Source organism: Colletotrichum truncatum (assembly GCF_014235925.2).
Source record: "Colletotrichum truncatum strain CMES1059 chromosome Unknown Contig_0007, whole genome shotgun sequence".
In the NCBI taxonomy this organism is placed as follows: domain Eukaryota; kingdom Fungi; phylum Ascomycota; class Sordariomycetes; order Glomerellales; family Glomerellaceae; genus Colletotrichum; species Colletotrichum truncatum.
The window spans coordinates 1070111-1085464 of NW_027222404.1; the positions used below are offsets into that span (position 1 = coordinate 1070111).

General features: G+C 48.5%; 6 protein-coding genes across 6 annotated transcripts; 5 read left to right on the forward strand and 1 right to left on the reverse strand.

Annotated features, from left to right (window-relative positions):
* Positions 1 to 651: 651 nt before the first annotated feature.
* CTRU02_210688 (C6 zinc finger domain protein) lies at positions 652 to 2070 on the forward strand (the record flags this gene model as incomplete). Its single annotated transcript, XM_036722061.1, has 1 exon — positions 652 to 2070. One exon carries the CDS (start codon positions 652 to 654, stop codon positions 2068 to 2070), a length of 1419 nt encoding a protein of 472 aa, XP_036586434.1.
* Positions 2071 to 3500: 1430 nt separating this feature from the next.
* CTRU02_210689 (cvnh domain-containing protein) lies at positions 3501 to 4123 on the reverse strand (the record flags this gene model as incomplete). Its single annotated transcript, XM_070205493.1, has 3 exons — positions 3501 to 3550; positions 3657 to 3797; positions 3916 to 4123. 3 exons carry the CDS (start codon positions 4121 to 4123, stop codon positions 3501 to 3503), a joined length of 399 nt encoding a protein of 132 aa, XP_070060736.1.
* A 1404-nt stretch (positions 4124 to 5527) lies between these two features.
* On the forward strand, positions 5528 to 5773 carry CTRU02_210690 (nacht and ankyrin domain protein; the record flags this gene model as incomplete). Its single annotated transcript, XM_036722060.1, has 1 exon — positions 5528 to 5773. One exon carries the CDS (start codon positions 5528 to 5530, stop codon positions 5771 to 5773), a length of 246 nt encoding a protein of 81 aa, XP_036586432.1.
* Positions 5774 to 6781: 1008 nt separating this feature from the next.
* On the forward strand, positions 6782 to 7876 carry CTRU02_210691 (uncharacterized protein; the record flags this gene model as incomplete). Its single annotated transcript, XM_036722059.2, has 2 exons — positions 6782 to 6801; positions 6850 to 7876. 2 exons carry the CDS (start codon positions 6782 to 6784, stop codon positions 7874 to 7876), a joined length of 1047 nt encoding a protein of 348 aa, XP_036586431.2.
* Positions 7877 to 10812: 2936 nt separating this feature from the next.
* On the forward strand, positions 10813 to 12653 carry CTRU02_210692 (trichodiene oxygenase; the record flags this gene model as incomplete). Its single annotated transcript, XM_070205494.1, has 5 exons — positions 10813 to 11071; positions 11132 to 11252; positions 11317 to 11679; positions 11747 to 12421; positions 12488 to 12653. The coding sequence occupies 5 exons, from the start codon at positions 10813 to 10815 to the stop codon at positions 12651 to 12653; spliced, it is 1584 nt and encodes a 527-aa protein (XP_070060737.1).
* A 1131-nt stretch (positions 12654 to 13784) lies between these two features.
* CTRU02_210693 (uncharacterized protein) lies at positions 13785 to 15136 on the forward strand (the record flags this gene model as incomplete). The annotated part of the gene is made up of 4 exons (XM_036722057.1): positions 13785 to 13967; positions 14029 to 14531; positions 14588 to 14655; positions 14712 to 15136. The coding sequence occupies 4 exons, from the start codon at positions 13785 to 13787 to the stop codon at positions 15134 to 15136; spliced, it is 1179 nt and encodes a 392-aa protein (XP_036586429.1).
* Between the last annotated feature and the right edge of the window lie 218 nt (positions 15137 to 15354).

Below are 15354 nucleotides of genomic sequence, written 5' to 3' on the forward strand. Positions count from 1 at the left end.
GGCCGAGGGGCGCGCGGAGGCGCCATTCAACACTTGGCTTTATATAGTGGACGCTGCCCAAAGGGATACGCTTGGCGTATACCCTGTCTTGGTCCCCGCGAACCCGTTGGCCGAAAGCTCCTTTCACCGATGCTTCGGGTCAGACAGCTGCCACCAGCTCCGTCCATACTCTGAGCTTGATTTGTCTGATAAATCTCCGTACATATAGGGCTCACTCATTAACAATGCCATTGGATACTCATATTCCGGGGACAGGTGTCTTCTCTGTGGGTCCTGCGCCAAAGAAGCCCAAGCGGACTAGGGCGAGCGCGTCAAAGGTTAGGACTGGATGTCTGACATGGTTGGTGACAACACTGATGCCACTTTAGTTTGCTGAGAATTGATTCCACTGACACCGGAATTTCCTATTGATATAGCAAGTAAGGCCATTTCGCCTCTTCTCATACTTCACTTTTGGCTCTTCCTGAGATCATGTGGCTCCCGTTATCAAAAGTAAGCTGACCCCTCGCCAGAGTTCGACATGTAAAATGCGATGAGGAAAAGCCCACCTGCAAAAGGTGCAGGAAGGATAAGCACAAGTGCGATGGATACGCGAATCCGAACACTCCTCAGCCCAAGAGATCGACCAGCGCCTCTCCCGCCGCCGTATGGATGCTGACGCAACGACACAAGACATCGGTGATGCATCTCACACCACCTATCAACTGGGACATTTCGGGCACGGAAATGGAGAGAACAATGTTCCATCATGTACACAATTGTACAGTGCCAGATTTCGGCGCCTCCACGCCGCTGGCTAAACTTTGGAGCAACTATATTCTCCCTCTCGGTTACTACTCAGACTCGGTCAAGCACGCCGTCGTCGCTCTCGGTGTCGCTCACAGGGCGTTTCTGGAAGACCCGTTCTACGGTATGCAGGGTGCCGACAATGCCTTAGCGCTGAGCGATTTGGCATCGAGACATTACCGAAAAGCCGTTGCAGAAGCCATACAGATCATGGCTGATCCGTCACCTGTCAATATTCGAATCACTCTCATCTGCTGCCTAATCTTTGTATGTTATGAGATCGTCAGAGGCCAGTTTGATAAAGCCGTTCAACATCTGAGGTCCGGTGCGAAGGTGCTCGAATCGATTCATCAAGCGGCGGTTGCACATCGGCGAGACCCAGATTCGGTTTCTGGTTACGACAAATGCCTTGCCGAGACGGTTGATAAACACTTTAATCAACTATGCGACATCGCTGGCATGTTTTCATGCATGGGAGTGGACGCCTCGATGCTCATCGAAGATCATGTTGTGCCCGATTTGTCCTTCTTCGTACAGGAAGAAGACAAGGACCAAACAAAACCATTCATCAACGTCTCGGAAGCACGTTACCAGCTCCATCTTGTGGAAGTGAGGTTCGCCGAGGCGTTTGAGGAGCCATGGCCCTGTAGCGATGCTTCCACATGTAAAGTCTGTCCCTCCGAAGCTAGCAGCAAGGGCTCGCCCGAGTCCATCAGTTCAAGGAAAGCCGAGTGGGAAGAGGCTGAGACGCAATTCAACATTTGGGGCGCCCGCTTCGACGCGTTCCAGGAAGGCCTCTCGGAACGTCTCAACCCGGAAGACGAAGAAGAATTAAAGTCGCTCCGATTTTCAAAAAAGACTTGGGAAGTTTTCAACGCCTATGATTCACCTTGCGAAATGAAAAATGCAGCCAAGGGAGATTTATGTGGCTTGGTGGATATGGCGGAAGAGCTTCTGCTTTCCAAGACAGCAGTGTCCAGACCGACATTTTCGTTGGCTGCTGACGCTGTGCCTTCGCTATCGTACATTTGTGCCTTTTGCGAAGACGAGGAACTAGAAACGAGAATCATTGATATTCTTTGGAGAATGAAGCGAAGGGAAGGTATGTGGGATAGCCAGGAAATGGCCAAACTGTACGAACAAATCTTGCAAGCTAAGCGGGACAACACCTGGAAAGACGAGTACAACTGGGAGAGTCTTCCGAATCTAGTAAGAAGGATGAACAGTCTGTCTGTATCTGGAAACGAACGGATGCCGGTCCTTTCACCGATGGCCCTGCTTTGAGGACTCGGGAGTCATGATGCAACAATTTTGTAGCGAGGAGTTTGGTGGGAATCCAGAGCTCAGCGGTACCTTGAGCATTTGTACTAGTAATAGAGTCAACCAATCTTTGTTGCTAGTAAGCACATTCCTATTTGGGTCTTTTGCTGACTCCGTAGATGTTTCAAACGCATTATTTCCATGACATGTCACATCGGCACCAGGCGTATTTTCACTCCGCAGCGCTGTCCAATTTCTGGCTTTGGAAACGGTACTCGTTGAATTTAGGAATCCGAGACAAAAGGCATTTGCTAGACTTGACACTATTCCTCTCGCTTATCAATTCTGATCACAACGAACAGGGACTGGACAATCAATCGAATCCCATTCAATGTGGTAACATTGCAAAGGGATGGTATTTTCCCTTCACAGCCGCTGTCTCCTTGGCCCTCTCAGGGTCGTAGGCGGCAATCACAGTCCTACTCAGGTCCTCAGGACTGCTGAGTGCTAATATCCCAACTGCGGCCCAGACAGAATTTTTAGTCTGACATAGGCTTCTTAAATTCTGAGACAGAAGGTCTCTTCAATGGGCAGTATGTGGTAGGACGTGGCCTGGAAGACCTGAGACTAACCGCCGCTGCCATTTTCCTTGAGATCAAGTTCACAGTGGATAATGGCAAGGTCGATTGAATGCACCCGGTGCACGGATATCAGTGACAGCGTGTCTGTCAGCCACCTACAAGAGACTCCACACCAGTGAAGTTCCTGTGGTAACCCGAAGAGATGTTAGAAGGGTAAGTGTTAACTACTGTAACCAGAAATCTAATTACAGTCTAACGAGGACGGCTGCGGTACCCGGCGCTCCTGCAAGATCTTCGGTGGCATAGTAACAAAATTCATACATATTGACGGCATTAGAAGGTTACTGAAACTCAGGCAATCAGATTGGAATGGCGTATCCACGTCACTTCAACTGCAAGACTAGTCAAAACAAGAGATTCTAGAATGACAAGGGCGGCCATTCTTATATCAACAATTATAGTTTACTTGCCTCTACAACTACTTCATGTGTTCTTCAAGGAAACTTAGGTCGGACGGATAGCGTGTCTTTCAGTGATCCCCTATGCTCGGCTGTGATACATCATGATCCATCGTATATTTTCACTGGACTGGGACCGTTGTAAAGGCTTTTTACTTGCTGGGATAAGCTTAAATTTAGTGTCACAAAGGCCCACATCAATATCCGCGAAAGTACACTGCCGCAAACAATAAATTGGTAGCCACTTCCGATTGCTTCCTTGGTAAGATAACTTGAACACGGCTAAGCCTTTTGGTATCAATTGTAAAGCAATATCCCTCTTTCCCGACTTCTCCATTGGAGCATCATCCCGGCACAAATACAACTTGCAACGTAAGACTTCACAGTCCCGAGGCGATATCCACAAACGTAGCCCCTAGCGAGTGCATACCAGAGTGCCGAATTTGTTTGTCAGAAGGGTTGAATCTATGAATTTCTGTTAGTTAACAAATTCTTTTTTGTCACAATAGGTTGGCGGTGCCCCTCTTTGGATGGAACTATCCTAGACTGGCTAAGTCGTATTGTCCCTTACCAAGGTTGATGGAACTGTCAGTCAGACCGCCATTGCAAATGCAGTTCATCCAGACTCTAGTGACCCCAAACACTCCGTATAAAGGGTCAGGTACACGGTAGGAAAAGCAGTCATCGCAGGTATCGCCAAAGTGGCCCTGGCCAACTCCCTAAGACATCAGTCAGCAAAGCCAAGAACCGGGAAGTGGGTTGCGTCGGTTCCGTGATCATGCGCCTCACAGTACACCGCAGATACATTCAATCTTGGTCTCAGGAATCACGTACTTGTTGGATCTTGTTGTCTGACCACCCAAAGCAGTCATTAAGATTAATAGACGTTGATTTCAGGGTTCCCCTCCCATCTCCGGTGTCACATGATGCTGAAAGAACTTCTGTGTTAGGGTCTATATGCTCGTCTCTGCAGGTTTTGCCAAAGTCAGAGGCAAATGTTGCAACTGCAAACGTGATAAGAAGTCTGAGTGATATCATATCGACAAGATGTATGTGATGCGAAGAAATTGTTCTCTATATAAAGGGAACAATTGTGAATGGAAATCTGATCCAGGGCTCCCTCGGTAACAGCTTCTTTAATAGACTATATTTCGGAAGGTGGGTTTTGTATCATTCGGAAGCTTTCTACTCCCGTGGAAGGCTGTCGCCGATAGACATGCTAGTTTAGACCGCTTTCAGATGCCGTTGTAACCGCTATCTTCCTTCAATGGAGTCTTAGCAAATTAGACGAACCAACCAATGCTCAAGAGGGAAGGTGCGGAGGACAAAAGTCCATGGTTACAGTTGGTCAACGCGAATCACAAAGATGCGATGCATCACAGTGGAATGACAACCATGCTTATAGCCCAGGCTACTCTTCTTTCTCGTCAGCTGAGTATGGCCATGGTGTGAAGTAATTATTTCTTTGACTTAAATATGTGAAAGCGGTGCCTTCAAAAGAAGAAAGCATCCTGGCTTGCTTACAGATCGAGTTGCACCCGATGCTACTGCGTAGGTATAATATGCAAGGCTCTAAGACTGCTGGCTGGAAACCCTGTCACACATGGAATCTAGATCCAAAATGCCGCAAAATCGTCCATAGTAGCACCATCAAATCTGTCACAATATCAATTGACGGACTCAAGAGCCACTTTATGTGTTTTGAGGTAGTTGCTTTGAAGTATCACCTTTCGCACACAGGTAACCGGCGGAGATGAAACAGCACAAAGTAAGTGCACTTGAAATTGCTTTCGGTCTCAGAATGATCAATATATTGTATTGCTTGACAATACTTAATAGTACAATTTGAATCAGTTTTGGAGGTTGTGCGTTGTAGCATCCTATAGGCTCTACACGGCCTGGGTACTTTAACTACGATCCGCACGAACAGTAATGAACACCATAACATCGTTACCAAGAATCTCAATGGCGTGCCTCTTAATTCCAACAACTCAATCGTCGCCAGTAACATTCTTCGAAGTTTCCTAAAAATATGATTTAGGAAAGATCATTCCGGGCAATCGAGCCCAGCAAACGGGAACTTCGAGGTTACCTCTACACATTTTTCTTAACGCAGCTTCCAAGCTGTGGGCGCTTCACGAAACTACAGGGAACATTATTCCCTCAATCCTCCAAGAAATGCATGAGCGTTATCACAGTATAGCTAGTTACGGCCATCCGAGTTCATGCGAAGACCGTCTGTTCCATGGCTCATACGCCCATTTCGGTTCTCTTCAAGTAGCTTGCAGGCAATGCAGTATATCTGAAGCAGACCATTGGCCTCCTTGAAAGACTTCTTGCCCGAAAATTCACTATGGTGGTGTTGCTTCTGGCAACCTAGTTATCAAGGACGGCAGGACCTGAGATGCATCGGCTAAGGAAGTCGACATAATTTGTTTCGAAATGGAGGCAGCTAGATTGATGGACAACTTTCCCTGCATACCAGTTCGAGGGATCTGTGACTATGTTGATTCGCACAAGAATGAGGAGTGGCAGAATTATGCTGCAGCTACTGCAGCTGTCTGCGCGAAAGATCCAATTTCTGTTCTTAATTCGAGTGCATCTGATGAAGCTTCTGCTGCAATAAACCCAATGGCCTCCGTCGAAAGTGGTATGCATCATTCTTTTCACTCTTCAGACGATTGCTAATATGACTTCAGCTTTCGAAAGGCTACAAGCTGATCGGAAGGAAATGCTGGACTACTGCGATTTGAACAAATCCATTCCCGAAATGAAACCATTAAATAGACACAATCCAAAACCGACGAATGAAAGGACACGAGTTTACTGAAGTGTTTTTTTTCACCCTCCTGTTCCCAGATGCGGCTGCTTTTAGTGTGTTTGCGTAATGCCCTAGGTCAGCTGGGTGAGCAGGGTGCGCGAAGTATAAGCGCCAACCGCAAACTGATTCCCAAAATCGGTTTCCGCACATGTTACAAAACCAACAGAAAACAAAAATAATTATTGCTATAATTACAGATAGTAAGCCTTATTATAACGGGCTATGTCCCGGAGAGGTGCGTGGGCGGCTGCCCTACGCCGATAAGAAACTAGGGAGCAGGGACCGGAGAGATTTACCGCTAGTAAACTGCTTTTGGCGTATGAACAGGCTATTTGCTAATCGCAGCTTCGAAGCGTATTGGACAGACAGCCGAACGATGATGCTTGCTTGCTGTATACTGATTCGCTATCCATCTGCACATCAGCCGCACGTGCTCTTCACAGCCTCGGAAACCTCCCGACCACAGCCTGATCAACTGTTCTGCATCTCTCTCCACAACATCATCCATCAGCGTGAAGCAGCACATTGCCTACGTCCAGACAAACATCAGCCGACCAAGTTGGTTATAGCGAGCCGGCGTTATCAACTAAACGGAAACACTTGTTCAGGTAGTTTCACCACGAGCCTCCTTTTCAACACTACAGATACCGTATATAAATCTAATAGCGAACCGGTCAACGCCAATGCCTCCCACGAAGGCCAAAAAGTCCCTCCCTAGACACCAAGGCAACGATCCATATGCCAGTTCAACATCTCCTGCACGTCGCCATAGTGCCACCAGGAACCACAAGAGTGCTTCCGTTCACCGGCCACACACAAAAGTCAGAACCAAGCTATTGCGGTGCCGATGCTGCCCGGGCAAACGCAATGTGTTCATGACATTTCAAGAGCTAGCGTGAGATCATCTTCAAGGGTCACATATTCTGTTACTGAATTGAAGCAGCGCTCATGAAAGGAAATGTAAAAACTGTTCTTCCTCGACTGAAGGCATAGATAAGACTGAAAGTACCCCGGCCAAGCCTATTGACAGCAAAGCGGCGAGGACAGACGGCGAGGATTATGTTAACCTTGCCCGTTCGGAAACATCAGCAACTCGGCCACTTAGCTTTAGTAAGAATTGCGACATCAAACCTGCAATTTCCACCAATATTTGGGTTCACTCTACCATCTCAAAAGACTATACAGGCGGCGAAAAGTCTCGCCGGGCCGACTTGCTTGCCCACTTGGCCAAGCGGTTGCAGAGCGATCTTAACATAAATCTGGGCGGCGAGGGTAGAAACATCAGTACTATCGACGATAAGCGCAAGCGAGCATCGGCCTCGGACGACCTAGTTGAAGACAAGGTGGAAAATATTCCCGTCTCGGACAAGGAAGAAACGCCTCGTGTAGATACAGAGCTCCCTAAGCGTTTACGAGGAGGTATTGGAGGTATTGAGTGTGTGTTTCTGGGTTACTGGCGAGATTCTCCCGTCCCCAATCTAAGGAACAAGCATGCTGTTATTGGTTTTATTGACGTCCGTGGTCGTCTTCGCACTCGTATCCAGCAATCCACTCGACTTGGTAAGCCTATATCAAATGTCGAATACCCTCTCCCTCCTGGACCCGGCGGAAGCTGGGTAACCTTTGAGCATGTTATTTTCGCCGAACACCTCGTTGGTATGGATCATCACCAAGTTAAGGAGTATGTAAAGCTTCGAGCCGACGCTACTGAAGAAACTGAAAAGGGAAGAGAGAATGCTGAGAAGAAGGCTGCGAAAGAGGCTATTCGACTCATTGAGAAAACACCCCCCTCTAAGGACTTTCTACCTCCAGCTATCGCCTACGGTATCGAGATTTCTACCAGCTCTAATATGACATCTCAACCAGACACTAAACGTCGCCGCATCAGCAGCAGTATCGGCACTATCAGCGAAGGACCTGTCCAGGATTCAATAGGCTCTAACGGGCAAACCCTCCTTATGAATGTCTGAATCGATAGCTTGGTATGTTTTATTCTCTTAGAAATGACTTGAAAAGAATGGAGATAAACTATCTTCTAACTGTCCACAAAAGTGACATTCACTGGCATAGTGTGCTATCATAGCCCGCAAGGGAGGACAGAAAACATACACAAGGAAGTCGCCATCATCATCAACACCATTGGATCGAGTGATTTTCCTGCTGTATGGTCAGCGCAAGATCAAAATAATTTCAAAGCGCTGGCATAATGAATAAGAGCAAAGACTATTTGTGACGATGGGACGTCTGTGGGCTAGATGGGCACGAGTCACGATGAGACAGACTGATACAGCCTATACTAGAGAGATCCCTGCCAGCTGGCTGGATATATATAGTGTGCCTCTAGGGCTGTAGATTCTGTAAGAATCAACGCACTTTGCGGGCTAGTTTCTTCGTGCCTAGCGTGTTCGTCACACTATTTGAAGAAAAAAGACAGACAGGTGTAATGTGCTTATTCAAAAACATCGGATCTGATCGCCTATGTTTGAATGCGACCTTGTGGTGGCAAAAAATACATAGAGCAAACGCCCATTCATCTAGCAGCTTACCATGGCCACAAGGCTGTTGTCAAGTTGCTGATCAACCACGGAGCAAAGCTTGACAGCATCAATCAGGCTGGAAGAACGTCAATTCATCTAGCAGCTCGCTACGGCCATGAAGAGGTTGTAGGATTATTTATTGAATCTGGGACAGAAACAGATAGCCCAGATAAGTATCGACAAACAACACTTCATCTGGCAGCTAAATATGGTTCTGGAGCTATAATTCGACTACTTCTCGACCATGGGGGGTTTGTTGATAGAGTAGATCATTGTCGGCAGACGCCAATTCATCTGGTAGCTTAAGGGGGGCATGATAATGTGATTAAACTGCTCATTAAATATAGGGCAGAGGTAAGCAGTGTGGAGAGCGCTGGTCAAACACCCTATCGTCTAGCGGTCATCTTTTCCCGCAGAACAGCCGCCCAGTTACTGTTTGAACATGGAGCACAATCTATTGACTCTGATTTGAAGAAGAAGGCTTAGAAGATGCAATTTAAGGCACTGTAAGTCGAAAAGGATATCCCAGTCAATGACTTCAAACTAGAACTTTGACTAATGGGCATTTACCGATGCATGAAGAAGTCACGATAGTGAAGAGTAATTAGAAGCGCATCGTGATTCTAATAGCAGAAATCATCGCTGAGATCGTAGTCAGCTCATGTCGTGCGTTAGCTACGGCTATGCTGCAGCTGTAAATTAATAAGAATATAGCTAATACAGCACACAGACATGCTTGATGCCTAGTAAAGATTCAGAGAATGCTGAATCGAACTTGGGAAGTGTGAACAAGGCAATGACAAGTTACTCAAGACTTACGTTAAAGGGAAACCGTATCGAAATATCTACCGTTTATTCTGCAGGAAACTATATTAGCGATATGCATGTAGAGTGAGAGGTATGAGAAGAGTAGAATGGAATATCTTTTCGCATCACAGTGAGGAAATACCAGCTGACTGCCCCATGAAATGGTTGCCCGTCTTCATTTCTTTAACTGTAACAAAAGCCAGCTGACATGCCCAAAGATACTTGACAAAATGCGGAGGTCCAGGCACAAATACCCGTCTCTTCAGCTGTCATAAGACACATGATGCTTTTTGTGAAGACAACTCATGCTAAAGCACTTCGACTAATTGGTACACTTTTTTCTCTGTTAGTCGGTCTGTACGGTAATTTTGCTAGCAACCGAAGCGACGCGGCATACTGAAGGCTAGGCAATTAGATCCTAAACCATGGCTAGACCACTCTAACTCCAGGCAACATATACCTATGACCACCAAATATACCGGAATATGCGGAAGAAACTACTGAATGGAGCACATATAACAGGTCTGAACAAATCCCGAATGATCACGGCGTCGCTAGGTAGGTCTCGGTTGATACCGGGACATTACTCAAAATGACCGGCATTCATACGGCCCCACTCCGGTGTGTAGCTCCAGACACCCCCGGCATTGCGGTGGTTCTGACAAAAGCCAGATGCAACAGAAGATTGGTTCGAATTAATCAGCTGAGCTCGTCGTAGGTCCCAGTTTGAACCGCGGCCCGAAAGCTCGATAGTGGATAAAGGAGTAAAATAGCCTAGGCGCTTGGTTTGTGCTTTTCGCTGTCCACCCATCATTATCATATGCCACGCCAATCTTGTGCTGAAGAATTTTCTGTACTTAGGTTATGCCCGCCTCCACGATTCGTTCCACGTGTACGAATGAAGGTTGCGTGGAACGTAATTCGGGGTTCCTGTTTGGCCACTACGGTGTGATCGTCCGGGGGTCTTCCCTGTCCAGGTGGATGCATTTTGATGCAATCTACAGGGACCCTCATTCTTCAGCCAGTCATGGCCGCGAACCTCAAAGAACTCCCCATGAACCCCATTCACGGGCCGTTTGGCATCTCCGTTGCCCAGGCTGAGGCCACCAGGACCGTTGGAACTAATCTGAAGAAACTAGAATTTCCCATTTGGGGGCCACGGAAATCCATGTTTGATTCAGTTTGTCACTCCGATAAGGTCGGCTCTCCTTTTCTGGACAGCCAGGGTCCTACTACTAAGATCGTCAGTGGCACCAAGACCTCGGCCGTTATGGGCAGCAGTTGGCGGCAAATGAGCAATTGTTAATCCTTCTCGGCCGGGTGGCCTGCGTTTCTTGTTGATCCCTTCTGCTGTCAGCCCTGGTCTCGACGTTGCAAACCTCGGTGCTGTGGCTTCATCGGGTGTAGACCCTATGCAGGATTTGTGGACCTGTCTTGTCAATCCAAACTCTCCACATGAGCCTGGCATAGGGCGGTGATTCAGGAAATGATAATGCCCTCTCTTCGCTGCTCGCAGATTTACGATCAACATCCTTTAGTCTTTCTCTTGTCAACCACCCAGGATGTCGACGATTCAGACTGAGCCACTGTCTGCGACAGTTGCGGCTCCCTACTTGAGCGCTCGCAATGTGTTCGCGCTCATCGGTCTCTGGCTGGTGTACCAGGTTTTCAAGGCTCTCTACAACATCTCTCCTCTGCACCCTTTGAGCCATATTCCCGGCCCAAAGCTATCAGCTGCCACGTACATACCGGAGTTTTACCACGATGTGATCAGATTCGGCCGATACACCAGAGAAATTCACCGCATGCACGAACAATACGGTAAGCTAACCCATCGCGTTTCCGACAATTTTTCAAACGACGGATTCTGAGCGTTATCAGGACCTATTGTGCGCATCAACCCCAACGAAGTTCACTGCAATGATGCCAACTTCTCCGATGAAATTTACGCCGTGAGTGGCCGCAAACGCGACAAGCCTGTTCACCAGATCAACGGCTCAGCGTAAGAATCCCCCTCTTTCACAGGCCAAAAAATACAGTGTTCTAATCGCTCTGTTACATCCCAGTCTGGGCGAAGCTGGCTTCGGAACTGTTGACCATGACCTCCACCGTGTGCGACGTATCCCCCTTGCCAAGTTCTTCTCCAGGGGTATGATCGCCCGACTTGAGGGCGATGTGCATGCGTTGGTCCAGAAGCTCTGCGACAAGCTGCTGAATGAGTCTGGCAAGGACGAATTCGATGTGACCATGGCTTACAGCTGCTTCACTTCCGATGCCATTTCAGGCTACTGCTTTGGCGAGAGCTTTGGCTTTTTGCAGCAGGAGGGGTGGTATCCCAACTTCCGTGCCCCGACGGCTTCTATTCTCCGACCGGTCTTTATTTTCCGCTTCTTCCCTTGGACTAAGTCTCTTGCGGTGCTTGGCGAGTGGTATGTTGTTTTCTTGTGGACCTCAATAATTAGTGTAGAAGAGAAACATGAACTAACGGTTGCCAAGGCTTATTAACTACCTACCCAAAGATATTGCTCTGCTTATTCAGACGCTAAAGATCGACATTCCCAACCAGGTCAAGAAGACCAAGGCCGAGCTTGATGCCGGCATCCGCCATGAGCGCCCCACGGTTTTTGGATCTCTTCTGGAGTCGGACCTGGACTTATTGGAGAAGCAGCCGCAACGATTGGCTGACGAAGCCACTGCTGTTGTCGGAGCTGGGACCGAGACCACCAGCTGGGCTCTGTCCGTCATCACTTATCATCTCTTGACCAAGCCTGAGCTTCTGGAAAAGCTCCGCATGGAGCTCAGCGAGGTCGTCGATGACCCGCAGCACCTCCCATCTTGGACTAGCCTTGAGAACCTCCCCTATCTTGGCGCTGTTCTCCAGGAGGGTCTGCGTCTTTCATACGGTGTGTCTGCGCGTACTGCTCGCATTCCCACTCAAGAGAACCTGGTTTACCGTGGCGAGTTCAACAAGAAGCCTGTTGAATTTGTTATCCCTCGCGGCTATGCGATCGGCATGTCCGCCGCCATCACGCATCACGAGGAGGGTGTATTCCCCGACTCTTACCAGTTCATTCCTGAGCGCTGGCTGGACGAGAACAACCAGCGTAGAAAGGATGTTGAAAAGGGCATGCTTGCCTTCTCCAAGGGCAGCAGATCTTGCCTTGGTATGAAGTAAGTCGACGACCACCCCCAGAAAATCTTAATGTGATCATATGACTGACTTGCAAAACTCTAAAGTTTGGCTTTGTGCGAGATGAACCTGTGCCTCACAGCTCTTGTCTTGCGCGTCTTCCCTAACATGCAGCTCTTCGATACCGAAGACGAGGATGTTGCATATGACCATGACATGTTTGTGCCTGAGCCGGCCGAGGGCACAACTGGAGTCCGGGTCAAGATCGTCTAAAAGTCTTACGATGTCTTTTGTGGTTTACCCCTATTGTCAGACAGCGTAGCATTCGCGGGCTTTCACTATTGTTAGCCCAGTGACCTAATATCAACCATGTCAAATACCATGCAGATTTAATTGTTGTGCCTATGTGTCTTCTTTCCATCATAAAAGTTAAGAGTTGATAGTTTTTGCGAGCCATCTCAGCCTTTCCCGTCCTTTGATTGGTTTATGATAATGCACAGTCTGCTGCACTTCATAAAATCTCCATTTAGAACCAACAAGGCTCGCCTGATTCTCGAACGAGACGAGGATGCGGAGTCTGGTTGTCAGATTCCCTTCGTAGAATTGATCGCGATGATCCCAATTGTGGTTCTTACAAGGGTCGCCCTGATCTGCATGTTTCGACCCCAAAACTGACAAGTATGGGATGGGATGGCTCTTATTAGTGAGATTTGTCCCTGTAGCTACCAAAGTGCCGTTGTGGGATGACAAGCAAACATGTTCCTTGCCAGGTTGGGCCAACTTCGGCCGCCGTTAGTTTTTCTGTCGTGATTGGGTGGCTGACAAGAAGCCAACCTTGCAAGAGTGAACCAGCTTCGGCCGTTGTCGTGTTCTTTGCCTAGTGTTGTGGAGTTGGGTCGCCGACCTGCAACGGACCCCGGGCAATACTAGCGTACCCGACGACCGCGGCCGACTGACAGCCATGGCCTATTTGGCCCCCTTCTCAGGAACACAGCATGCTCATTGGATTCCGGGAAAGTGGGTTACTGGGTCCGGATCCTAACGCATCTAGACAAGTCTAGTTCTCTTGGTTGGATACGGAAACTCGGACTGGAATCGAGTCTTTGAGGGAATACGGGTCCTGTTGGTAATTTTCCATCGACTATGTAACGTCTGACAGGACCCAGCAGCAAATGTCTGGGGTTACATCCATGGAACGTGTATCCTGGTTCTGATCTCTTCTGGCTCCAAGCCACGCCGCTTCCTACGGCTCCTCTTCCCCTGCAGATGAGATAGATCTGCCGCAGGTACAGCCGTCAAAGTCGATACTCGCGGCTTAAAACTCGAAGGGAAGCCTCTTCACAGTGCTCGCAGAGAGGAGAGGCATTCCAGCACGAAAGAACTGGACACGACGAAACCGCCAATATGTGGTCAACAACCGTGGATCCCGACTTGCGAATGCTCCCGCCGGTACACCTCCCGCTCGCCATTATCATCATCTCTTGCATCTTCCTCGTCTTCTCGATCATTTGCGTCGGTCTCCGCACTCGTATCCGCATAGTCGAGCGCACGTTCGGTCTCGACGATGGACTTATGGCAGCAGGAACGGTACGATGGGCCCAAAGCGGTCGCCAAGAAAAGAAAAGGTTCGCTCACACAAGCTCGATAGGTTGTTTATACGGCGGTCGTTGGTCTGGCGGTATACGGATGCTTCATCGGACTGGGCACGCTCGAAGCCAAATTGAATCAGTGGATGTGGTCGGAAGCCCTCAAGATCTACATCGTCTGGATCTTGCTATACGTCGTAGCCCTTGCGTTGGTCAAGTCGTCCGTCTGCATCACCATTCAACGCATCGTCACCACGAACAAAGCTCTGCGCATCACCATATGGGTTCTTCTAGGACTCACGTGGGCATCGTTTTTCATCACATTTATCGGAACACTGCTCTACTGCGAGCCTGTTGAAGCCCTGTGGACGCCACAGATGATTCTCGCCGGCAAAGGAAAATGCGCAGATGTTGACGTTCTAATCGCCCTCGGTCATGTCGCCACAAGCTCAGCTATTGTCACGGACTTGGCGCTCGTTGTGGTCCCTGCCGTGATTCTTTGGGGTACACAGATGAAGACTCAAACAAAACTACAAGTTTTTGGTCTGCTGTCATTTGCATCTGTGTAAGCTGCTAGACACCTCTCATGATCGGCGATGTATATGGCTAACGTTGATATAGTGCATCGATTATTACCATGGTCCGTATTCCATACGTCAACCACTTCAAAGCCCAGGCAAACCTTCAATGTAAGTTTTATCGAACCTTCTACAAGCGGTGCATCTTGAGGCTAATTTTGAGGTAGTCTGGGTCGCCCATACTGTTCTGTGCTCCAACGTTGAGACGGGAATCGGCTGCATCGCCTCCTCAGTACCCTCCCTTCGCCGTTTCATCGCCCGAACCAAGGGTTCGTCAGCAGAAATCTCGGCCCCTTCTAAAAGTAATGGGACAAAGACGGGGCTTTTCACGTTTGGTAGCAAACCACTGGACGCCAGGAGTCGCGACCGGTACCGCAACCCAACAGATGTGGGCTTCAGCTTGGCCACGGTGCATGGAAGAGGGGATGAGAGCTGGGAACGGCTACAAGATGGCGACTCGGACAAGGGAGACCTACTACCAGACAAAACCAGGAGCGGCGGTATCCACAAGCAGTACACGTACCAAGTCGACATTGAGATGTCTTCCAGCATGAAGACAGGCCGGTCTGGAACGCAGGAGTCTGCTCGGTAGGGAACCGATGTCAAGCAGACGTCTGTTCGCCATCAATATAAATCGTAAATGTGTATGAAATCCTGTACAATACCCACGAGTGATGCAACAGTTCTCCATTTGGACTTGCGTGTTTTCCCATCGAGATTAATCAAAACAAGGCAGTGGCCACACGACATCAAGAACAGGAGGTCTTTTGACGGCCCAATAATGACACGGCAACATTACGTACCAGTGTG